The following is a 22,615-nucleotide window of genomic DNA, read 5'->3' on the forward strand; positions in this document are numbered from 1 at the left end:
CCAGCTATAGGGGACGTAGCGGGGGGTAGGAGGGGTTCTAGCGTTGCGGTACGTGGCGGTACGTGGCGGTACCTTCTGTACCAAACACAATCAGCAATAACACGGCGGATGCGCTGGTCCCTCTGGGTACCCCCCACCAATGGCCGGTTGGTTGATTGGGCGACAGGCTACCCATGAACAACTTCGTGGAATCAGCGCGAAGACGGTTGCTTTTAATTTCTCCCCAACTTAACCCGACGAACGCAATCTCCTTAGCTTCCCTTTTGCGCCTTCGTTCAGTTTGTTTTCTTTTCTCGACTCGATATCCTCTAGAAACGAACGCCTTTCGTCTTTCTCCTACGTCGCTTGTTTGCGCTCTCACAATTCCGAATAATAAATCACACCCTACAACAATCAGTTCAAAATGGGCGAGTCGAGGTTGGTGATGCCTTCTGGAGCTGTTCACAAGACAGCTACCTCCAAATATTGTTTACATACTAATGCATAACATTGCAGACAAGAGCTTGTTGCATGGCTTAACAGCCTGCTTCAGCTTAACATCACCAAGGTTGAGCAATGCGGTACTGGGTGAGTCCATCCATCTTTTGTTTGCCCCGCCCCCTCGTCACGGATCGCTGCGTTTTGTTGCACCATGCCATGATCGAAGCAACGGATTATAAACAACACCAAACAACCCCGCGATCGCTATCACGACCACTTTCAGGAAGCCTCACATGTCATTCCTGATCTATACAACCACCACACGAGCACGCATCATCATCTTCATCATGACACTTTCTAACACCGCCTTTCTAGTGCTGCCCTCTGCCAGGTTTTTGACAGTATCTACATGGACGTCCCCATGTCCAAGGTCAAGTTCAATGTGAACTCGGAATACTTGTATATTCAAAATTTCAAGGTCTTGCAAAGTCAGTCATTTCTTTTACACTTTTGCCAACGAACAACATGCTGACGTGTCTTCAGACACCTTTACCAAGCACCAGATTGACAAGCCTATTCCTGTCTCCGCACTTATCAAGTGCAAGATGCAGGACAACCTCGAGTTTCTCCAGTGGACAAAGCGATTTTGGGATCTTAACTTCCCCGACCACGAGTACGATGCCGTTGCCCGCCGAAAAGGTGGCTCAATGCCTCCCGCTGCCGCCGCACCCCGACCTGCTGCTAGCACTGGCGCCGCTCGCCGTGTGGGTAGCGGTACCCCCAGTGGTGGACCCCGAGTTGCAAAGGCCGCTGGACCCGCTACCGCAGCTCTTCAGCAAGAAAATGCCACATTGAAGGAGACTGTCACAGGCCTGGAGAGGGAACGAGATTTCTACTTCAGCAAGTTGCGGGATATTGAGCTACTTGTCCAACAGGCTGTTGATGAGGACCCGGAGCTGGAGAAACAAGAGGATGGCCTCGTAAAGCAGATCCAAACTATCCTTTACTCAACGGAGGAAGGATTCGAGATTCCTGCTGAGGGCGAGGGTCTCGATGACCAAGAGACCTTTTAAACTTGTTGATGGCATCGAAGGCTGGAAGATGTACTTAACGCGACCACGATTTGGGTTGGGGTGACACACTGGTTTCTCTGGCACGAGTTAAACAGGGCATGGATATGGAGTTGTGACCCAAAACCTTTGGGGAGGGAGTTCGCTGAGCTGATGGAGGACAAGATTTGGCTCTAGAAGCGAAGATTGTCTCTGTACTTGTTCTGGGGCTCGCATAGAGTACTCGAGAATGAGGGTAAAAATTGATCTTGTTGGACACTCGAGCTTGTGTCGCCGTGTTTCGAGTAACGTTATGGCCAGCAAATGGGAGCGGGACGGACCGAGACCATGGAAGTCAAAGTCAAACTTGGGAAGTATAGAAACAAGCATGGCTGAGTTGACATGTTAGAGTAATGTGATGACTTTGTACATAAACTGTCGAGATACCCAAAGTATACATTGTTTGGGCTGGAGTGATATAAATGATATTCAATCTGACAGCCTGTGGGATAATATGTTGCTAATACACTTTAAGAGCTAGGCGAACAATTGTCCCTAAGAGTTCTGCCAAATTCCAGATTGTCAGAGCTATAGGGTCGATTTACAGAATAATAAGAATACGCTCAAGCACAGGAGACTGTGGCCTATTATCAAGCCAGACCCGTTATGTATGCCAACAGAACCTTGGGATTCTGCGATAAATGCTGGGTATTCCTGTAAGGCTATGATATGAATGAGTTCAGTCCCTCCCCTTGTACAATATCCAAATTGTCTTTGCTCCTCCAAGTCTTGCTATCACTGATGTAAGACTCTCGGATATTACCAAGGCCATTCGATCTTTGAGGTATGTTTGTTGATATAGTTTCACGGTCTATATTGAAGAACGGATTCGAGAGAATGTAGGTGCGATCAAAGCCTCTTTTGGCTGTTCTATCAAGGCCGCCAAAGAGGTAGCATCATATATGAGATGTAATTTGGAGCCTGGGAACAATGGCGCTTGATGCCTGAAGCGATTTTGCCACGAAACTATGAAGTGCTTGTTCAAGTCAAATGTTTCGTAGTCAGAAATCCTTTCATGTCACCTATGATCAGGTATCGAACATCAACATGATGGCATTATAAAGATAAGTGCATGATTCGAGATCATGCTTGGGGGCTTATGTATGGTGCTGTATCAGCCGATTATGGGAGGACTTGCTTAATGTCAAGTTACATTATCAGCCAGTTTAGTGATGTCGGAATTCAGGTAGTTACAATTACAAAAGAGGCGTATATCGTTCGACTAATACTAATTAAGGCAGACTATGGTAGTAATAGCTCATGGGTTTCAGCCATGGCCGCTCAATTAAAACATTCTTTGACTTACACAACCAACATATTTGCTGGCGAATTTGTGATTATCAGGAATATCTATGCTCTTTGCTCCAGCTGTAGACATGACTCACATGCCTCAGCCATGGGAAGCTCCGAAGCCAGAGGTACCTTGAAATTCATCATCATTACGAAAATAAACGACTGACGGGTATCAGAGAGTATTGGCGCATAGATAGTGGTTATTTAAATTATGTTCCAATACCAATTTGATAAACCACAGTTGTAAAGTGACACTCTGCCAAGTTTGGAGCATACACAACTCTTTGGACAAAAGACCACGTGTAATAAGATCAGAGCTAAATCTTCTTCATCAATGCTATCACCATGATAGGTCATCATGAGTTCTCACATGACTTTGTTCACATTGCATTGTGAGGCTCAAAGGCCTTTACTTCAAATGTGGATCACTCTGCCAACAGGTCGCATGCGCAGCCAATTGTAGTTTAGTGCCGCCAATTGCCGAGCACCGTGACCTTCACCGACGGTCAGCCACCAGCACTAAAACACAGCCTGGACATGCATAATAAGCTGTACGAATACGTCAGGCAGCTTCTTTTGATAGACGCCATGACCATGACGCATTTATCGTCTTTCATGTCTTAATTTACACAATCAACATTCGCCGTTCAACCACGTAACAGGCGAACATCAATATCATTTTCTTTCATACTTTTCATCTGAATCGAGAACCATTCTACAGTACCGATTATCATCACTACAACCAAGCTTCAATCAATATGGCACCGCCGCCAGAAATCGCCATTCCTTCAACGAGCGTTTCCAACGAAGGCTCCAAGAAACCTTACACACTCTACAATATCACACTTCGACTCCCTCTGCGATCCTTTGTCGTTCAAAAGCGGTACTCAGACTTCGATGCTCTCCACCAGGCTCTGACGCAACAAGTTGGCGCTCCGCCACCAGAACCTCTACCAGCGAAACACTGGCTGAAGTCGACTGTCAACTCAGTCGAATTGACCCGAGACCGCCAGGTAGGACTCGAGAAATATCTACGAGCGATTGCGGAATCGCCCGATCGACGATGGCGTGATACATCAGCTTGGAGAGCCTTCCTGAACCTACCAAGCTCGAGCACAACCAACTCGGCGATATCAGCGGGCGGCATGATTAAGAATGCGGTCGCTGGTGCTGCTGATCCGGGAACATGGCTGGATATTCATCGAGACTTGAAGCAGAATCTTCACGAGGCTAGACAATGCCTGTCGCGGCGAGATGCTGCTGTTGATAATGGCAATTCAACGGCCGCCGCGGAAGCGGGCGCAGCGGCCAAAAGGGTTCTCGTCCGAAGTGGAACGTTGATCGCAACACTTGCGGATGGACTACGAAAGATACAAGAGTCAAAACGACTGGGCGAGGGTGAGCTGCGGCGTCGCCGGGATCTGGTTTCCCAAGCCCGCATGGAACGCGAGGGCTTAGATAAGCTCTCCAACAGTATGCCCAATTCCACATCAGCTTCAGGAAGAGGCGGCTTAAGTCAAGGCCAGGCCTCAGCAACCGACAAAGCTGGACTACTGAAGGGAGGTCGTCCTGCTGGTCGTGTTCTAGGTGCTCCTTTACCAGAGACTGATAAGACACGGGAATTGGGTAACGAAGGAGTACTGCAGCTGCAAAAGGAGGAGATGCAAAACCAAGATCTTGCTGTTGAACAGCTTACTGCAGTCATTCGACGACAAAGAGAGATGGGCGAGCGAATCCATGAAGAGGTCGAAGATCAGATTCGTCTACTAGATGAACTGGACCAGGACACCGATCGCACAGGGGCTAAACTGAAGGTCGCGAACAACCGGATCAAGAAGATGTGACAGCTACCTCTCTTGCTACTGGTAAAGCTGGTTCTATTTGTAGTACAAGTCGCCGTTTGGTGGCTTTGGATTCTAAGGGTATTATCTAATGGGCTATCATGGGTTGCAGACATTGCGACATTCCTGGTACAGAATCGATGGGGAAGCGTTTGATATGGGCATGCAAGGCGTCTTGTGTGGCTTTGGATTTAATTGAATTGTTTGTTGGGTGCTTTATACACTGAACTGGTGTTTGTAAAGTAAAGTAATAATAGATTGACAGGCAATGAACGCTGCTGAATGCATCACCGTTGAGAGCACATGGAAGTTTACGCAGCATTTGAAGTGAAACCTTGTTCCTTGTCTCAAGCAGATTATGTTGAGTTAATGTCACTAGGACCCTTTCTCCACAGACAGCCGTGTGTCTCATCCTTGAAGCGCGGATTTGGCTCAATCTCAAAGCCATTGTTTCTCATCACGCCTCGTGGTTTCTGGTAGTAGTCAACTACATCACATCGCAGTATCACCGTCACAATAGAAACAAAAAACACAAAACCTGCTTCGTAAACAGATGATGCTACTCGACGGATTATCAGAATGGACAAGTCAAGCTCTACCTGGCGCGCCGGACCGTTCCACGTTGCATGAGGATGGGCCTGGGTTGGGTTGCAGATGGTACCACAGAGGTACATTGAGGTGACTTAAGTCTGTCACTTCAGTCCACCAAAACGAACAAGGTGACAACCTTCGAGCGATTTGAGTGTTGTCTGCAGCTCTACCAAATTAGCATCACATGAGAGAAATAAGTAAACAAATAACGTATTGTTATCTGCTCTCTTTTTTTTTTTTTTTTTTTTTTGTTGCTTCAGCATGAATTGGTTCAATCTGAGATCTGGCATCAGGCTCAGACACACAGTGGAATAACTGAGACTCAGACCGTCCCGCCCATCCTTTAGGCTCAAATTGTTAGTGGCGTAGCTACGTCACTAGCCGACGTCGTCAAGAACTTAGCGCGTTTTTCTTTTCTTTTTCCTGGGTTCAACAGTGTTGTATTTTGCTGATCTCTGGTTGCCAGGCAACGGCGAAATAAACGTGGTCAACTGGACGCTTTCGAGTCAGTCACCAATTGGTTGCACAAAAGGACTCGAATTGAACGAATTACAAGTCATGATTGGAGCCACGCAGTGAATAATGCATGTTCTCGTAAAATTGATTACTTGCATTCAGAAGTGGCTGGGAAATTATGTTTGAAGATTCTCCGTAGAGAGAAAACAAAAAGAGGTGGGTGGTGGTGGATAGAGGGCCTCAGCGGTGAGGCGATGAACGGACATCCACTCCTCTTTTGCTTGGCACTGCGGAAGCTGCGGACATTTCACGATGAATTGTGTCTCTTTCACAAATCATGGAAAGAAATAATGCACTGGTAAGCACTGAGACCCTTCGTAACAACTAATTTAGGCTTTGAAGAAGCAAACCCTCTGGGTTGCATCCAAGCGGCATGACGTCGGCAATTGGTCTCCTCCAAGAGAGTTTGCCGGCTTCAGGGACGAAACTCTAGACTTTTTTTTACTACCACGGGAATCGGGGAAGTGGAAGTATAGTTGTTGACTTTTCTACTTTCACGAGAACAAGCACCGCATCCGTGGCATTGGTGCCGTAGTATCCGTACCCCGTTGTACAATCTCTAATGTATGTAGCTGTGGGCAGGCAGTCGGCAAAAAAAGAAAAAAAAAAAAGAAGAAAAAAAAGAAAACAAGAGGAGGCCGCGGCATCGCATCTAAGCCGCAACAAGGGTATCGTGAGGCCTAGACCACGGATGCGGATATCAGTTACCTCAGCATTCAGAGCGGTGAAAATGCCGACATTGCTAGCTTGAAGTCTCTTTGCTGCGTTTTGTCGGTGACGACGTGCAAACTTTGCACATGTGGGTTGACAGGCGGTATCGAAGCTTGGACTTTTTACCCACGAGCTGTGGAACTGGGATCAAGTGTCTTGTTGCCGATGCGGGAGATATCACGGATGTTGCTCGACGACAGATATCTGCTTTGGGGCGGGGAATGCATACGAGATCCTGCAGTGGTTTTTTGGTCAAAACACTGAGGCAAAACACGCGTACATGCTGTGGGAAGAAAGCTGCACTGCTGCAGGACAAGAGAGCGATATCAATTGCAGCCCAATCGTTTCAAATCGTAGAGCTTGGATGCTTATCACGATACTGCTGCTGATGAGATCGACAGGCGGGGGCAGTCCCATTTGCTGCAGCGTGAATTGGCCACGGAGTTACGAAGGAGCCAGATATCTTCAACTTCCCCTCTTTCTTGATCCTGGGCTCTCGCTTGTTCCACGTTCGAGCTCTGTTCTGTTCGTGCCTTTGATCCACAGGGTCCAGTCAATGCTTCTCGTGAATGCAAGCCATACGAGCTGCACAAGGACCTGTGCGAAGGAATAACCTTGAGAATAGAAGATGTTGAGAAGTTGACAAGCAGGGGAGACCCAGCTTTGAATGGTGTCATGTTCTGAGGGGAAATGAAGACGACGAACGCTGGGGGCTAAAAGGCCGCTCGACCGTTGGACCAGTGGAAGTAACGGAAATGACCATTGAAAAAGCATATCCAAAGTTCATGGATCGCAGGTATACCTCTCAATTCCTGTAAGGAATACCTCTCGGCTATCGACCTTCGATATATGTAAATCGGATATTGAGATCCTTTCACCCTGGGGAAGAAGCGAGATATCATGAGATCCCTCAAGATCAAACAAAGACAGAACCTGGCCGTTTTGCCCATCAAAATGGAGTTGAACTGACACATCAAACTCATCTCATTCAACTGTCCACTCAGCCCAGTTCAAACATCGTACCACGAACGAGTGGCCTCGCCAAATTGCGTGTACACAAAAGCCGCCTTTCGAGTCGTTGAAAACCGCGGCATTGGATCCTGGTTCCTAGTCTCTCACAACTGATAGGTTGAGACATCTTTCTCGTTTCTGATACTATCCACCAGTCAAAAACCACGAGTGAGTGACGATGTCCAGGAAGTGGGGCTGATGAAGGCGTGCACCGCTGGCGGGGTGAAGTTTAGCGCGACTGGGCTAGCATTCAAGCGTCCCGTGGCCCTGGACTAACTGCAGAAGGCGCTGAAAGTACCTGCGATGTACTCGCGTACCTCCAGGCCCTCCACCCGTCCCGCCCGGGGCCACAGCGAACTTTCCTCAAAGTGGAAGTAAACAATTGGGGGGGTGGCTCTTCATGGTGCTTCCTTGCTCTCCTTCTTGTTCGCTGCCTCGACCTTGTCTTCTCTGCCTCCGCCTCCGCTCTCCATCTTCATCTCCACCAACGACCGCCGAGCCATTTTTCTCCTTTCCTCGTAACTCTTAACATCCTAGTTTTTCTTTCCTCCTCTCGCTTGTGCGTCCCTGACCTGACCGACTCGCCGTTCAAACCTTCAGCATCTGCACAAAGTTGGAGCAAGTAGGGCATTGTCATTTTGTATCACAAGCGGTCGCTTCTGTTTCGTTGCTCTTTGTCCGATACTTTTTGCAGCGTCTCTTTTTGTGCTCGGGATCCTCGAGTAGATCCAATCCCCTGTACTCCCCATTTTGTCTTGCGTGAGTCCTGTCTTGTCCAACCTCGTTTCCTTTTGCCGTAACCTAGCCCCAGCCACTCGGGAACGGAAGTTTTTGTCGACTCAATCCTCACTTCTCAACTTCAGTGGCTTTGCGAGGTTGCTGTTCATTATGCCAAAACATGTGGATGGCATTAGCTGACCTGCTCGTAGTTCCAATCACACTAAATAGCCTTAATGGCTTCCTCGACACTCCCCTAAACAATCGATTTCGTCAGCGTTTGCGACTCCAAAAACTCCATAGTCCGAGGAGCCAATATTAAAACACAACCTACTCGAGCTGACAGTCGAGAATGAGCGGTCCCCCTCCGCCGCCTCCGCCTCATGGCGGAGTGCCAAAGGGTTCTGGCTTGCCTCCGGGAAAATATGACATTTTTGTTATTCCCGAGCACTCCTCTGGAGGCGGATTCTTGTACCTACCATCCATGCAACCAAATGTGAATAGTTTCGCAGCTGGATTCGCTTCAGCTCTGATCCTCGTGGTCCTTGGCCAGACTTTGGCGCCTGCTTTTCGTACGTGGTGGGAAGGCTTCCATGGATTAGGAAACATGGCAATGGCAATGCTGGTTGTGGGTGTTGGCTTCGGTGCATGGGCACTTGGTCGTTTCCAAAATCAGGACAAGGGGTTTCCAGGTAGTGGTGGTGGTTTCAGCGGTCCAGGAAATTCTGGCCGTGATAGCCAAGGCGGATGGAGTTCGGGCTTCCGTTCAGCAAATGCCGGAGCGCCTCCTCCTCCTCCCCCTCATGGCACTCCTCCTCCACCACCTCCTCATCATGATACACCCCCAAGGCCACCGCCTCATGATGGTCCCAAGACATCTTGGCATAGCTCGCCGCATTCAGAACGTCCTCCTCCTCCTCCTCCTCCTCCTCCTCCACAGCCGGAGCCTCAACCAACTTCGCGAGATGAACCCGAGCCACCTCCTCGACCACCTCCCCAGGCTCGACCTCCCCAACCACAGACGCCTCCTGAAACGCCACCCCCGAAACCGAAATCAAAGAAGTCCAAATCCAAGCCAAAAGACCCTCCAAGAGATCCTCCAAGAGAGCCGTCACCACCGCCAAAGCCTCGCGCTGAGACTCCCCCTCCTCCACCAAAGCCCAAGGCCAAACCAGAACCTAAACCAGAGCCAGAGCCCGAGCCCGAGCCGGCTCCTGCGCCCAAAGCTGAAAAGTCTGAGCGTGAAAAGCAAAAGGGTTCATGGGAAAAGGCCCGCGAGGAAATGAGGAAGAAGGAAGAGGAGCGTAAAATCAGGGAAGCCGAGCAAAAACGACGTGAGGAGGCTGCAAAGAGACTTGCTGAGCTGAGGGCGAAGGATGCCAAGGAACGACAAGAAAGAGAGAAGGAGAGGCAGCGCAAGGAGCAAGAGGCCCGTGATAAGAAGGAGCGCCTCGAAGCTGAGCAGCGAGCCAAAGAACTTGCCATCAAGCTCGAGGAAGAGCGAAAAGAACGGGAACGCCTGGAGAAGGAAGCCAAGGAAGCCCGTGAGCGAGAAGCACAGCGAGAAAAGGAGGCTCGCGAGCTTGAGGAGAAGAAGAAAAAGGAAGCTGAAGAGCGCGAAGCAAGACGAAAGAAGTTTGCCGCTGAACGAGAGGCTTTGAGGAGGAAGGAAGCTGAGGAAGCTAAGCGACGAGAAGAAGAGAAGAAGCAAAAGGAGCTTGAGAAACAGCGAGAGCAAGAGAGATTAGAGAAGGAGAAGGCTGAGAAGGAGAGGATCGAGAGGGAAAAGGCCGAGAAAGAAAAGGCTGAAAAGGAACAGGCAGAAAGAGAAAGAGCTGCAAGGGAAACTGCAGATCGACAACGCATGAGTTATGCCTACTCAGGTGTTGGCGAAAAGATCAGCATGTGGCCTAACGGACGCCCACCAGCTGCACCCAAGTCTACAACCTCTTCTGCTTCCAAGCCTCCTCCAAGCGCCGCTTCTTCTCAACGAAAGCCTGGCCCTGCTCCCTCTGCCGCCAAGTCCAACGTTTCTGGCGTCAGCACGGAGAACTCGTATCGACCCTACGACAAGCCCAAGCAGCAACCGAAGCGTAGGGGCTCTGTGTCTTCACTTGGTTCTGAATCGTCGTGGGCTGCATCGCAGACTACTGGTCGAACAACGCCGCCTCCTTCGACACGTGCTGGTCCCTATTCAACCAAGGATCCTGACAAGATTGTCATTTCAGGTGTTTACCTTTTCATGAACCAATTCTCCAAGACGCCCGCTAGCCAACTTATCTCGGGTGTGGGAACTGTAACCGACGGACTCATCCTCCGTGTGACAACCGAAGGCCTTTTTATCGATGATGACGTCCGAAATGTACCACAGCGGGAATGGGACGTCAAAACTTGGACGCTGAAACAAGTAGAGGTATGGTGCCCCCCGCATTGCTTGAAATCGCCTGCTGCTTCTTCCCCCGCCCCTGGTACCAAACCGAACCCTTTGCTTTACAAAATGGCCTCGTCTCGAGCACGCGATCGTGGAGCAACTCAACCTCTCGTAGGTGAAGAAGCCGACGTTTACCTGACCGAGATGCTGCGCGCATGCAAAACTTGTTGTCGTCTTGGTTTATGCAATCGTACATTTCGAGATACTAACATTACGTCTTCGACTGGCCAGACTGGAGAGTGGAAATCCAAAGGCCTTCACCTATTACGGGCCACGAACCGAGAGGGAAAACGATACCTGTTCGTTATCGACGAGTCGGAGAGCTGGAAGGTATCTACCGGGCTTCAGCGTCTTCGAAAGAGCCCTCTTGCCCAGCAGCTTGCTGTCAGCGGCATGGCAGCTTCGGACGCTCGAGGAACCCTCGAGATGCTGGGCTGGGCCTAATAAGACCTTTGCGGAGTATATACTCGCTTCGGTACATAACTTTTGGGTTAGACGGTACCAATACAGAAGGAAGAAGGATAGAGGTGTAGAAAGTGGTGGACAGTGCAAGGATTTATGGCGAGCCGGGAAAACCAGCGGTTACCTGGGTGAAAACGATGGAGTGCAGCATTTGTGGCGACATGGTTGTTGGAATGTCAGTGAATTGCATAGCAAGACAGGAGTACGGGGCAATGCGGATCTGGGTTTGACTGACTGGGCTGGCCAACTCTGCGCGTGCGTCGGCTTGAGATCAGCCCAGGCGTTCATGTTTTGTTGCGAGCATTCTGATTCTGTTCATCATACCCCTTTGGCATCTTTGAAAAATTGGATCAAGGATAGACTTTACGATGAAAGACATGACCATAATAAAAGGATTTTAATTTCTCAATTCTCAAGTTGCATGTCAACAAGTACCAAATGCTGTGTCTATAGGGTAATCTCTCTCTATATAATATCCAATTTTAATTGCAACAGAATTGATAGAAGTACTGTTTAGAGTAAGTACCATTACTATATATGGATAAGGTCGTTTCAATTCAAGATTCATTGTATATTGATATTATTTACCGTTGTGTGGAAATCGTTGTACTACTCTCTTCTTTCAGTCTCTGGAATGCCACGTAATTAACACCGCTTGATGCCCCAGACAAAAACAATATAGTATCTCTCGATCTCGTCACAAGCAACAAATAATAATTGTTGATATTCTAGCTCTTTATAGAAAAGCAATATTTCAAATCCATTTATGCTATGTGCAATTTGGAGGAGATGATGGGGATGCTACTTGTAGGACGGTGGCCGATGGCGTGCCAAGTAAGTCATGTGATGCGACCTTTGTCATGCCTGTTCATAGGTACCTTAGTGAGCAACATAACATCACGCTGAGTCTCATTGAGATCCTTCATAACGTAAGAATCAAAGTCTTGAAACAAAATGGAGACAATTTACATCGTCTTCGGCCTTTTGGCTCTCTTCATGATTGCTCAGGTAAGTAATCCTACTAAGTCATTCCAACCCCCAAAACTCACTCACCTTCAGGCTGTATTCGCGGATCGTTCACCCATCCCCGAGACATCCGGCAAAGTCTACAAGATCTCCGCCCCCTCGGAGCTCGAATCAGTCCTCGCATCAAACACGCACGTCGTAGTAGATTTCTACGCAGACTGGTGTCCACCCTGCCGCGCCATCGCGCCTGTATTCTCAAACCTAGCAGACGCCCACGCCTCAGAGGGACAACTTGCTTTTGCCAAGGTCAACACTGATCATGTGAAGGATGTTGCGGCAAAGTATGGAATTAGTGCTATGCCGACCTTTGTTTTCTTTGAGAATGGCGTTGCGAAGGGTGTGCAGGTTGAGGGGGTGAAGAGCAGGGCTGTTGCGTTTACGAAGGATGGGAGGGTTGATAGGATTAGGGGCGCGGATCGGGGTGCGCTTGAGGCTGTTGTTAAGGCTTTGGCTAGTGAGAAGTGATGGGATTGAGGGATTGAGCAGGGGTGTAGGTCAAGATGTTGAAGGTCACATGAGGAAACCAGCTCAAGTAAGGCATTAAGAATGAAGCATCACACTATTGTGTACTTTGCTACAAACTACGATCGAGACTCTCGGAAAACACTATGAAAAGGCAAGCTCATGTTAAACAAGGGGAGTTCAATAGGCTCCCCCGGAGAGGAAGAAAACTTCTGATGTACAGCTGCCGTGATAAAATAAACCAGCCTCAAGGACTGTTTAATTTATGTCAGACTTACCTAGATCCTTGCTTCGTTTAGAACAGTGGGCGTAAGTTTTCTTCCCCCCTTAGGCCCCTGCCCGGTCTTCACTTAGAGGTTGCCATTTCTCCTAGCCTCTCACTTCATAGTAACAACAATCTTCTTTGCCGATACACCAGCATCAAGAGTGTTCAGAGCAGACTGAAGACTCCCGAGTCCATGACCAACAACCTCTGCCTCAGGTGCCGGCACAAAACTTCCACTTGCCAACGCCTCCGAGATGTAATCATTAAAGATCCACGAAGCAAGGTCTTTATCAGTCGCCAGAGGAACGACAAACTTGGTCTCGACACCATCAGGGACTGGGAATCGCGGTACCATTGTAAGAGGGACAAGCTTGCAATTGTCTGGTGAGCTCAGGGCTACAGCTGCACAAGTTTCAACGATTGAAGGATAGACTGAGATGTTCAAGCCGCCGTTGGCTATGGCTCCGGCCACGACCTTTCCTTTGACTGCGGTGAGGAGATCTTCTTTGATGGTTGGAGAGTTGTAGTCGAGGGTCTGGCTGGCCCCAAGTTTCTTGAGATAGTCAAAGTTCTTGGGTGAGGCGGTAGTTATGACCTCGAAACCAGCTGCTTTTGCAAGTTGGATGATGTTACAGCCGACACTGGTAGATCCACCCCAGATGAGAATGACTTTCCCATTGGCTTTAGTCTCTGTAGTAGGGAGGTCAAGCGCAAGGTAGCCAGGATGGAACAAAGTCTTGACAGCAACACTCAAGCAAAGCGGAAGCACAGCTGCTTCAGCAAAACCAATGCTATCTGGGAGTTTGGCACAGAGGTACTCTTTGACAGGAACATATTCCTGAAAAGTACCCATGTTGTATCCAGTCACACGGTCGCCGACCTTGTACTTGGTAATACCAGAGCCAACAGCTGTGATACGTCCCGCGACATCACAGCCGAGAATAGCTGGGAATTTGAGCCATGGGAAGATGGAGGGTCCAAGTCTCTGCTGAGCTGAGTCAACAGGATTGAGAGCTACTGCGTGGTTCTCGATGATGACCTCGTCATCTTTGGGCTCTGGGAATGGTGCTGGTTTCACCTCGAGAGGTGCCTTTTCAGCGACGAGATATGCAGCGTTGTTTGTAGCCATGATGGGTTTGAGAGATAATTGTTTGATGGTAACTCCATTGATGACTATAAACCACAGAAATCCACTTCTTTTATATTAAATCTTCAAAATTGGACTGTGAATACTAAAACTGTTGCTGAATGAGCTTATGACGATGGTGTATTTAGGTTTACATGAGTGAATACGAGACGAGGTTAGCGCAGGATGGATGAATGTACGACATCGGATATAAGTTGCCCAAAATCCGTAGACACCGCCAAGACCACATACATTTGACAGATGCAGGTACTCATGCAACAAGATTCAGCTCTAGGTAGACTATCGGTAATAATGGAGATAGCGATGTTTCTGTGCGGCATTGGCTTGCAGAAGATCTCTGTGCCTCAGAGACCCTTTGACATTGTTACGTTAGCCAATCACAGCTTCGATGCATTGATAGTGAGACATGAGTTTATGGAAAAGGAGACATCTGCCGGAAAGGATGAACTTCCAACACCTTTAGAAACGTTGTTGATCATGGTGAGTTCAGTCACTGACGCTCTATCGCAAATGAGACGAAACAAACGAGATTGGCTTGGGAGGTTTGGTCCCTCACCAATTCTCGAGGATACTCAATAATCACATGAGTATTACGTGGAAACAAAATTCTTAATAAAATATTGTGAGTCCCGTTTGTCAAAGAAAGTACAACTTGGCCGAGACCTTCACAGAATGTGGTTCTGCGGAGATAATTTGGTAGCTCTTCAGTGGAGGTTGTCAGAACAGCAGATAGTGCTTCAAAACCTGCAGAACGACTTTCATTATATCCAAATATAAAGATACGAGATAGATTTACAAAATGTCCGGTCTTGATATCTCACTGTTCGGTTGGCTTCGGTTCGGTCGACGCTCTCGGATCGGCCCCACGTCTCTCCTCCGTTGAACAGCTCCGGCCGAACTGTTCCGGATGACAAGACAGTATGATACCGGCGCTGTCAATCATATAAGACAATTTGATAGAAAGCCACCGCAAGGTAGATTAATTAACGAAATGGTGAATCCGCAGGTCCAATTCTCACGATGACCTGTCCTTTCAGCAACCCGAGAAACCTTTTCGACGACCTCGCCACAGCCCGAGAAACACCAAGTATAGAATACAGCGAGAAACTCGGAGGCTATGTGATCTCTCGATACGACGACATAGTCTCAGTTTTAGACAACCCCGCTGCTTTCAGTTCAAGGCCCACTGTTCCTGATTTCCCTCCACAAGTCAAGCAAATCTTCGCAAATAAGGTCCCAGAAAGGGGGACTTTGCTCGCGTATGACAATCCTGACCATGATAGGCTGAGAAAGAGCGTAGCTTCATTCTTTGTGCCTAGAAGACTAGAGCGTTTTGAGCCATTGTTGCGAGCCACAGCCCATGGTCTGATAGATGGGTTTGTGGAAAAGGGTTGTGTCGATATCAAGAGCAACTTTGCACTCACGCTACCTTTGCGGACTATAGTTATTGTTGCTGGCCTTGAGCCATCGCGATGGCAATGGATTGGAAGATGTCTCGCGCTGTTCGGTGGGATTACACAAACAAATGAGGAGTTGAGTATCGAGCAACGAGTTCAGGATGTATTGGATCTCCACGAATATGTCGCCGAAGTCATCGCAGAGCGCAAAACAGACCGAAGAGATGATCTGATCAGTCACATCTGGAATGAGCGAGATGCTGGAGTCGTGGAGATGACAGACTATGAGCATCTGAGCATGATTCCAGGACTTCTCTTAGCTGGACACGAAACAACCACCAACCTTCTCTCAATGGGGATATCGCATCTACTACACCACGACCTATGGAACGCCGCCACAGAAGATGAAGAGGCTAGAAGTACTGCGATTGAAGAACTTCTTCGCTACGAGTCAGCCATCACAGGAATGGAACGCCTCGTTAAGGAAGAATCAAAGATCGGAGATCATATTGTCCAGCCTGGCCAGAAACTCTTTGTTGCATATAACTCTGGAAGTCGAGACAGCACAAAATTTGGCAACCCGGATAAACTTGACTTCAAAAGACAACATAAGCACCAGCACCTTGGGTTTGGACGCGGTATTCATGCCTGCCTTGGTGCACCTTTTGCACGGCTTCTTTTACGGACCGAGCTTGCCGTGCTGAAAGAGAGACTACCAAACATGAGGCTCGAGACACCATATGAAGAAATTCAGTACTGCAGGGTTCATTCTGGTCGTGGGCCAGAAAGAGTTGAGATTGCATGGGATGTACCGTCTTTGGATGAGATGCGCGTCAATGTTGGCCAAGCCACCGTCAACTCCGCGCTTCGGTCCTCTGCCAAGACGGAAGATTTGGAGATGGTCGTTGAAAATGTCGAAAATGTTACAGAGAGGATAGTTACCCTGACTCTACGTCCCAAAGATGGTGGGAAGGTACCAAAATGGTCTCCTGGGTCGCACGTCGACGTCCAAGCTGGTACTATTGGCTATCGTCAATATTCCATCAGTTCAAAACCCTCTGACGACCAGCACATAAAAATAGCCGTACTTCGAGAGAATGACACTGGGGCTTCGAATTGGATCCACCAGAATGCTATCAAAGGGAGTCAGATGTTAATTCGGGGACCACGCAACCACTTCAGTCTCGAGTTTGGATCCCGCAAGACCATCTTCGTTGCGGGTGGTATTGGAATTACTCCAATCATTCCGATGGCTGAGGCTGCGAAGCAAGCTGACGTTGACTACACCATTTTGTATCTCGGCCGATCGAAGAACAACCTTGCATTTGTGAACGAGTTGACAGAAGAGCATGGTGATCACTTCAAGCTCTGGGTCAGCCAAGACCAAGGCGGTAAAAGATTTGACCTGAAATCCTTCCTAAAACAAGAAGATGCCAGCGATCTGCGTGTATACTGTTGCGGTCCAGAAGGCCTCCTCACAGGTGTCGAAGAAGCCCTGGCAGACGCACCACCGGGAGTTTTAAGGCTCGAACGCTTCGCTGCACATAATAATGGAAACACGAAACCAAATACTTCATTCAATGTAGTATTGGCCCGAAGCAACAAGGTTCTGCGAGTACCGGAAGACAAATCGGTTCTGGAGGTAATCAACGAAGCGGGCGCTGGAGTGCTGTCGACCTGCAGTACTGGAGTGTGTGGAACCTGTGAAGTGAGGGTTCTTGATGGTCTAGTGGATCATAGAGATGTAGTCTTAACGCAGCCTGAAAAGGCGGAGGGGAAGAGTATGATGCCGTGCGTTTCAAGGTGTCTGGGGAAGAAGTTGACGTTAGATCTTTGGTGAAGATGGTTTCTGAGTAATGAAATTCTTGGTAGTAAAGAGGACACGCAGTAACGCATGGAGATGGATGAGATTAAAATGTCAACAAGAGTGAACAAAGGAGTGAGTCCAAGGCCCCCAAGCGGACGAAAGATGTGTACTAGTGACGATTCATCGAAAAGATGGTGACAGAGAGATTGCACGTCAGTCGGTGATGAAAAGTCTCCAAGGCTTAAACAACAGGAGTCGCCTTCGTGCAGGCCCTTTGTGCCATTATCGTGAGATTTTATGGTCGTGCAGACAGTTTTTGGTCACACAAGAGCACAAAACGGGCTGTTCATAGCATGGCAATTTAGGCTCATTAGTTTTTCATAGAGCTATAGTCCACATTGGATTGTACAAGCTCAAGTCTCCACACATATCAAGTCCTTAGTCAGTGGTGGTAGTACCCTTTCGAGCCTCCCTCTCAGCAACATATGCACGCCATTTCGGGTTCCAGATACAGACAGGAATGCCCAGCAAGAAGATACCACCAAACAATCCAGCCAAGACACCAAAGGCCCATTTATACCCGTGCTCCTCAATCATAGGAGTCAATCCATAGGTAACACCAAAAGAGATGATGTTCTTGGTGCCGACGACAGTGACGAGCGCAGGACCAGGATGCTTGGGAGCAGCCTCAGAAGCAAATGTTGTCGAGATGATGATGACAGCTGTGAATGAGTACTGGAAGATGGTCCAGCCGAGATACGGTCCCCACCAGGTTGCACCACCGCCAGCTGTGAAGCCATAGAGGAGAAGCATGCCCACGCCGACAACAGCTGGAGGAGCCATGGTGATGAGGTGATGCTCAGGTTGGTGAATACCGCGGTTTCGACGAGCCATCCAGAGAACGAAGGGATTGGCCAGGAATGTGCAGTAGAGCATGCCCAGAACAGCTCCAACGACTCCGCCAACGTTGATCAAACCGATGTCCTTAGCTTCCCAGTGATAATACTGCATGAGAACTTGATTGTATGTTAAGGACATACCAACACCACAGCCAAGAGCGATTGAGGATGTGAGGACCGCGTATAAGATACCGGGTGATGAGAACGACGCGAGCATGTACTTCCAGCTCAGCAGAATGACACGCAACGGCTGAGAAGATGGTTTGGACCAAGGGCGGAGACGCTCAACGTATGCCTTGCGCTCAATATCCTGAGCAGGGTTTCCGGCATTAGGCGGCGTCAATCCCGATCGGGACATCTCCTCCAGATAGGCCTGAGCCTCAGAATCAGGGATGACCTTTGTGACTCCAAACTCATCAGTGATGACAAGCTGGCCATCAAGCGAGGCAGCAGGACGAGTAAACTGTGTCTCAAAGCCAAGTAAGAAAGCAATGATCAAACCGACTCCAACAGTGATGGTGAATACCCAGTAGTACCACCTCCAGCCGAGGTCAGCGTTGATGTATGACGATGCCAGGTTGAGAGAGGATGAAATAGCGTTTTGAACCATCCAGTAGAGGCCGAAGATGAAGGCTCGTTCGTGGAGGAATGTCACTTCTGTGAGCATGAGAGGAAGAAGAGATTCGGATGCGCCTGTTGCGATACCCTGAAGTATGCGTGAGACGAGATGGCCGTAGTAGCTGTTTTGAGTGGCTGCTGCGATGCTGGCGGCGAGAAGAACGACCACGGAGATGAGGAAGATGGGTCGACGGCCGTAAGCAAGCGACAAAGGCAGAATGATGTAGTTTCCTGACCTTGTTAGTGCCATAGTAACAGAAAATATTCCAAGAACATACCAAGTCCAATAAACAAGGTCGGCAATGTAATGAGTAACACAACCTGATCCGAACTAAAGCCCTTGGGAATATACATCTCAAAGAAGACATTCAAGATAGCTCCCAGACCCGAAGCAACTGAGAGTCCCATAACCGAGAACCAACAGCAACAAAAGACCAAGCCGTATTTCTCCCACGGTTTAAAATTTAAAGGATCATTAGGATCCGACGACGGCACGGGAATCTTTCGAATCTCGCCCTGTCTGTTAACAAGAAGAGCGTTTCCTTCAATGTGACCGCCATCGTGGGCTGTGTGTGCCTTTTTCTCGTCTTCGATGTGGTCTGCTGAAGCGATGGTTGCGAGATCTGGGAAATCTGACTTCTCAGCCATTGTGAAGTTGAGGTCGGTGCTGAGACTGGTTTAGAGGCCAAGATTGAGGCTCATTGAGGCTCTTTATGAAGTGGGAGGTTAAAGGGCTTGGCTAGTGTTTCTTACTAATGTAAGTCCATTGATCGGGGGAGTCTAGATGAGTCGTTCCCCCACACTCCCGTTCCGGGGAATCGGTTCGGAAACATATTTTTCGGTTCCTGAGCCGTGTTAGCGTGGGGTTTAAATACAGCATCACTTCATCGACGTGCGCGGTCCTGGTCCTTTGGCTATTAGATAGATTGTAACACACTCATCAAATTGCAACAAACTAGACTTGTTCCGGCTAGTATTCGATGACCTTAACTCACTTCCTAACTGTCTCGAACCAAGAGTTGAGGTTGTGGACCGAGTGTGGCATCATTTATGCCATCATAACTTGAACAGAATGATTTAGTCTCGGTTAGCAATCTATAGTTAAAACGATCAAGATCTATGCTGTGAAGTTTATTTCCGGCGAATAAACTCAACTGCAGATTTTCGTATAAAACGAACCGAAGTCCGTTGGCAATAAAATCCCTGTCCGTTGGTCGAGCCGACTCCTCCACATCCCCGATCTCACCCCGCATCCCCATATTGCCCCGGATTTCAGTTTGTCAACATCTCAGCTAATGAAAACACCATCAAAGAGGCCCAATTATCTTTGCCCAAAGCTCAAACAACAGCAGTATACACGTGAATGCAGCCAGAGCTTCCGTGACTACTCTGCTGAGAGGCCAATCTTCGCCACGGTTATCGACGCGTCCGAGCATAGGCAAGCCAGTGACAAAGAATATCATGTATCCAAAAGTTCCTACTTTCATCATACGATCTCTCTTGTCATAGAGAAATACTTCGGAGAGAAGAGGGCTTGCCATGAAGAATGTTTCGCCGAACGCAACGACGTATGAGAGAGCCAGCACCACAAAGATTCGTCCAATACGTCCAGGTTGTAATCGACGAATAATCTTACGCTCTGCAACCAACAAGCAAGTGAAGTAACTCATAAAGTATGCATGCGTAAGCGGATACAAGAACAGAGGAACTTCACCGCCCGTTCGACCAGCAACAGCAGAACTGAAATTTATTCTGTTGTTGAACATGTATCGCATGCCCATAAGATCGAAGAAGTAGTGCGAGATGAAGTATGTTCCCAGGAAGACTATGATTGATACCCATAGGTTGAGCTTCACCCAGTATCTGCGGTACCATGGACGACCACCGGGCTTCGATAAGAGTGCTGGAAGAAGTATCGAGGGCAAGGCAGCGGTGATAGAGAAGAGCATATAATCAACGTCGTTCCAGCTGTTAATTATGCCGCTCAACATCACAAACGCCACGGCGGTGACCCAGAAGGGGCTTTGAGCTAGTATCAAACCCTCCGTCCATCTTTTGTCGGCTTCGAGGTATTGAGCAGAGACTTGTTTCTTGTTTTTAAGAGATTTTGCCATGACTTGCTTACTATTTTGCATGTCTTTGATTTTCGCTTGAGGTGCAGAAGTATTATAAGAGCCGAGTTGAAGTTGAGAGAATGTCAGCTTTGGATTTAACCGCCAACTCTCGCTGAGCCAATCCGAGGGGACTGTTTTTACCCGATATAACCTTACAGTCAGAGTGCCCAGGCTCGTCTGCTCACATGCCACGCTAATAACGTTATCGAGCACATTAACGCCATGAAGTTATTCCCATTGCTATTTGGGCATTCTGGTGAAGTTTAGTCCTGAAGGTTGACATGTTACATTTGCTTCAAGCTCATGTAACGTTATGTAATACCCATTGTTTCGACCAGGATCTATCGTCATATATGATGACAAATCCGTCCAACAACACTTCATCCACACAATATATCGTTTCTCGATAACATAATGTTACTCATCAAATAAGGTTTTCAATTCTCTGCTTCTACGATGACCCCTTCCAACGGAATACCAGATACGTACACCACCCGATGGAACACTCACTCGACCCCTATCAATAGCTCTGCGAGCAGGAGTCCCAGCTCTTCAACACAAACAAGAAAATACAATACTTCTTGTGACGGGTGTCGAAAGTCTCGCGTTAAATGCTCAGGTGGCGTTCCTTGCCGTCGGTGTGCGACTTCATATATTTCATCAACATGTGTCTACAGCCTTTCTCAGCGTCGAGGGAAGAAAAGAGCAGGCACAAACAATGTGTTATCAGCATCGAACGAACTCCCGTCATTAGAGATCACACCACCAGACGTTGACATGGGAGCATTCAGTATAAATATGTCATCAACCTCATTCGAGCCTCAAAGCATAGACCCAGCTGTGAGTAGCCTGCCAGATTTAGCCGAGACCTGTTACTGATAGAGATAGCTTTTTAATAACGTATTAGGGTTTGAGCAAACCCTTACAGACCAAGATGCAGGAGCCATCTCAGGAACTTCAGGCACCGCAAACTCTCCATCCCTGACCGAGATTGTGAACGCTCTGGACTCTCCACCTCCATCCTTTTGTCTCAAGCCAAAAGCAAAGTGCCCCAAAGCATGTTATGCCGATATACACGACATGAGCGGCAGCGTGGATGCTATAACGCAATGTCCCGGGCAGACGCCACTCGATGAGATACTATCATTATTCCAGCGCGTCTCCCACAAATCTGCACAATACCTCGCATGTCAGAATTGCGATACAGGCTGTCTTCGTCATATCAACCTCGTGATGCTTCATCAGCGACAAGTCAACCTTCTTTCCGAACTTGCTGAAGACCCAGGGGAATATCTCAGGAATTACTTCACACAAACTACCCTTGGAAGCTTTCAGACCTCAAAACCGGATGACATTGCGATAAAGCAGTTGATGGTTAGACATGCGACGAGAGATGTCAGAATCTCCGTGGACGCTGATCATAAAAGCGCGACAGGGTTTCAAGAGAGGTACATAGCGGGTACATTGGATTTGAGTGATACGGGCAAGCTTAATGTGAAGTGGCTGGTGGAGGTGTCGGAGAATCTTAGGAGGACGCTTGAACATGTAAGAGTTCTGCTAGAGAAGGATGATTGGGCCACGAAGCTCCTACATTCATAACACCTGGAAAAAGACAGGCAGGGGCTTGATATGCATTCATGTCATTCTTTGGTAATAGTTGGGCTAAACCAAGCGAATTCAGTCAGGGGAAAACCTTCGGGCAACGACCCCTTGTTCTACCAATTCTATAAGTACACTAATCAAAAGACATCTTGGATACCAAAATGTCAGAAAGCCTC

At 48.3% G+C, this 22,615-nt stretch overlaps 10 protein-coding genes across 12 annotated transcripts; 7 read left to right on the forward strand and 3 right to left on the reverse strand.

Annotated features, from left to right (window-relative positions):
- Positions 1–100: 100 nt before the first annotated feature.
- On the forward strand, positions 101–2,004 carry FOXG_02318 (RP/EB family microtubule-associated protein). The gene is made up of 4 exons (XM_018379723.1): positions 101–417; positions 496–567; positions 796–908; positions 964–2,004. The coding sequence occupies exons 1-4, from the start codon at positions 404–406 to the stop codon at positions 1,491–1,493; spliced, it is 729 nt and encodes a 242-aa protein (XP_018235814.1). The 5' UTR covers positions 101–403; the 3' UTR covers positions 1,494–2,004.
- Positions 2,005–3,349: 1,345 nt separating this feature from the next.
- On the forward strand, positions 3,350–5,016 carry FOXG_02319 (uncharacterized protein). The gene has a single exon (XM_018379724.1). The coding sequence runs from the start codon at positions 3,581–3,583 to the stop codon at positions 4,664–4,666; it is 1,086 nt and encodes a 361-aa protein (XP_018235815.1). The 5' UTR covers positions 3,350–3,580; the 3' UTR covers positions 4,667–5,016.
- A 1,473-nt stretch (positions 5,017–6,489) lies between these two features.
- On the forward strand, positions 6,490–7,011 carry FOXG_18287 (uncharacterized protein). Its single transcript, XM_018398348.1, has one exon. The coding sequence runs from the start codon at positions 6,568–6,570 to the stop codon at positions 6,868–6,870; it is 303 nt and encodes a 100-aa protein (XP_018235816.1). The 5' UTR covers positions 6,490–6,567; the 3' UTR covers positions 6,871–7,011.
- Positions 7,012–7,856: 845 nt separating this feature from the next.
- FOXG_02320 (uncharacterized protein) lies at positions 7,857–11,548 on the forward strand. 3 transcript variants are annotated; one of them, XM_018379726.1, is made up of 3 exons: positions 7,857–8,251; positions 8,422–10,622; positions 10,872–11,548. In XM_018379726.1, the coding sequence occupies exons 2-3, from the start codon at positions 8,562–8,564 to the stop codon at positions 11,082–11,084; spliced, it is 2,274 nt and encodes a 757-aa protein (XP_018235818.1). In that variant the 5' UTR covers positions 7,857–8,251; positions 8,422–8,561; the 3' UTR covers positions 11,085–11,548. The 3 variants fall into 3 exon arrangements, with proteins under 3 accessions (XP_018235818.1, XP_018235817.1, XP_018235819.1); XM_018379725.1 differs by having other exon boundaries at positions 8,422–11,548; XM_018379727.1 differs by lacking the exon at positions 7,857–8,251 and having other exon boundaries at positions 8,282–10,622.
- Positions 11,549–11,959: 411 nt separating this feature from the next.
- Positions 11,960–12,876, forward strand: FOXG_02321 (uncharacterized protein). Its single transcript, XM_018379728.1, has 2 exons — positions 11,960–12,110; positions 12,162–12,876. The coding sequence occupies exons 1-2, from the start codon at positions 12,057–12,059 to the stop codon at positions 12,591–12,593; spliced, it is 486 nt and encodes a 161-aa protein (XP_018235820.1). The 5' UTR covers positions 11,960–12,056; the 3' UTR covers positions 12,594–12,876.
- A 91-nt stretch (positions 12,877–12,967) lies between these two features.
- FOXG_02322 (uncharacterized protein) lies at positions 12,968–13,984 on the reverse strand (the record flags this gene model as incomplete). Its single annotated transcript, XM_018379729.1, has 1 exon — positions 12,968–13,984. The coding sequence occupies one exon, from the start codon at positions 13,982–13,984 to the stop codon at positions 12,968–12,970; it is 1,017 nt and encodes a 338-aa protein (XP_018235821.1).
- Positions 13,985–15,022: 1,038 nt separating this feature from the next.
- Positions 15,023–17,239, forward strand: FOXG_02323 (uncharacterized protein; the record flags this gene model as incomplete). Its single annotated transcript, XM_018379730.1, has 1 exon — positions 15,023–17,239. One exon carries the CDS (start codon positions 15,023–15,025, stop codon positions 17,237–17,239), a length of 2,217 nt encoding a protein of 738 aa, XP_018235822.1.
- A 311-nt stretch (positions 17,240–17,550) lies between these two features.
- Positions 17,551–19,459, reverse strand: FOXG_02324 (uncharacterized protein). Its single transcript, XM_018379731.1, has 2 exons — positions 19,002–19,459; positions 17,551–18,954 (listed from the first exon to the last, which is right to left on the reverse strand). Exons 1-2 carry the CDS (start codon positions 19,369–19,371, stop codon positions 17,645–17,647), a joined length of 1,680 nt encoding a protein of 559 aa, XP_018235823.1. The 5' UTR covers positions 19,372–19,459; the 3' UTR covers positions 17,551–17,644.
- Positions 19,460–19,754: 295 nt separating this feature from the next.
- On the reverse strand, positions 19,755–21,102 carry FOXG_02325 (uncharacterized protein). Its single transcript, XM_018379732.1, has one exon. It carries the CDS (start codon positions 20,856–20,858, stop codon positions 20,031–20,033), a length of 828 nt encoding a protein of 275 aa, XP_018235824.1. The 5' UTR covers positions 20,859–21,102; the 3' UTR covers positions 19,755–20,030.
- Positions 21,103–21,228: 126 nt separating this feature from the next.
- On the forward strand, positions 21,229–22,600 carry FOXG_18288 (uncharacterized protein). The gene is made up of 2 exons (XM_018398349.1): positions 21,229–21,677; positions 21,726–22,600. The coding sequence occupies exons 1-2, from the start codon at positions 21,294–21,296 to the stop codon at positions 22,434–22,436; spliced, it is 1,095 nt and encodes a 364-aa protein (XP_018235825.1). The 5' UTR covers positions 21,229–21,293; the 3' UTR covers positions 22,437–22,600.
- The last annotated feature ends 15 nt before the right edge of the window (positions 22,601–22,615 follow it).

Source organism: Fusarium oxysporum, chromosome 5, assembly GCF_000149955.1.
Source record: "Fusarium oxysporum f. sp. lycopersici 4287 chromosome 5, whole genome shotgun sequence".
Lineage (NCBI taxonomy): Eukaryota > Fungi > Ascomycota > Sordariomycetes > Hypocreales > Nectriaceae > Fusarium > Fusarium oxysporum.

What these genes read in the sequence shown, in the direction of transcription:
- FOXG_02325 (XM_018379732.1), bottom strand. Translation starts at nt 20,858, where the DNA reads ATGCAAAATAGTAAGCAAGTCATGGCAAAATCTCTTAAAAACAAGAAA.
- FOXG_02318 (XM_018379723.1), top strand. An exon ending in GTTGAGCAATGCGGTACTGG is followed by an intron (nt 568 to 795) that starts GTGAGTCCATCC and finishes CCGCCTTTCTAG; the next exon opens with TGCTGCCCTCTGCCAGGTTT. An exon ending in AAATTTCAAGGTCTTGCAAA is followed by an intron (nt 909 to 963) that starts GTCAGTCATTTC and finishes ACGTGTCTTCAG; the next exon opens with ACACCTTTACCAAGCACCAG.
- FOXG_02321 (XM_018379728.1), top strand. Translation starts at nt 12,057, where the DNA reads ATGGAGACAATTTACATCGTCTTCGGCCTTTTGGCTCTCTTCATGATT. An exon ending in CTCTCTTCATGATTGCTCAG is followed by an intron (nt 12,111 to 12,161) that starts GTAAGTAATCCT and finishes ACTCACCTTCAG; the next exon opens with GCTGTATTCGCGGATCGTTC.
- FOXG_18287 (XM_018398348.1), top strand. Translation starts at nt 6,568, where the DNA reads ATGTGGGTTGACAGGCGGTATCGAAGCTTGGACTTTTTACCCACGAGC.
- FOXG_02320 (XM_018379725.1), top strand. Translation starts at nt 8,562, where the DNA reads ATGAGCGGTCCCCCTCCGCCGCCTCCGCCTCATGGCGGAGTGCCAAAG.
- FOXG_02319 (XM_018379724.1), top strand. Translation starts at nt 3,581, where the DNA reads ATGGCACCGCCGCCAGAAATCGCCATTCCTTCAACGAGCGTTTCCAAC.
- FOXG_02324 (XM_018379731.1), bottom strand. Translation starts at nt 19,371, where the DNA reads ATGGCTGAGAAGTCAGATTTCCCAGATCTCGCAACCATCGCTTCAGCA. An exon ending in GACCTTGTTTATTGGACTTG is followed by an intron (nt 18,955 to 19,001) that starts GTATGTTCTTGG and finishes TAACAAGGTCAG; the next exon opens with GAAACTACATCATTCTGCCT.
- FOXG_18288 (XM_018398349.1), top strand. Translation starts at nt 21,294, where the DNA reads ATGACCCCTTCCAACGGAATACCAGATACGTACACCACCCGATGGAAC. An exon ending in CTCAAAGCATAGACCCAGCT is followed by an intron (nt 21,678 to 21,725) that starts GTGAGTAGCCTG and finishes TGATAGAGATAG; the next exon opens with CTTTTTAATAACGTATTAGG.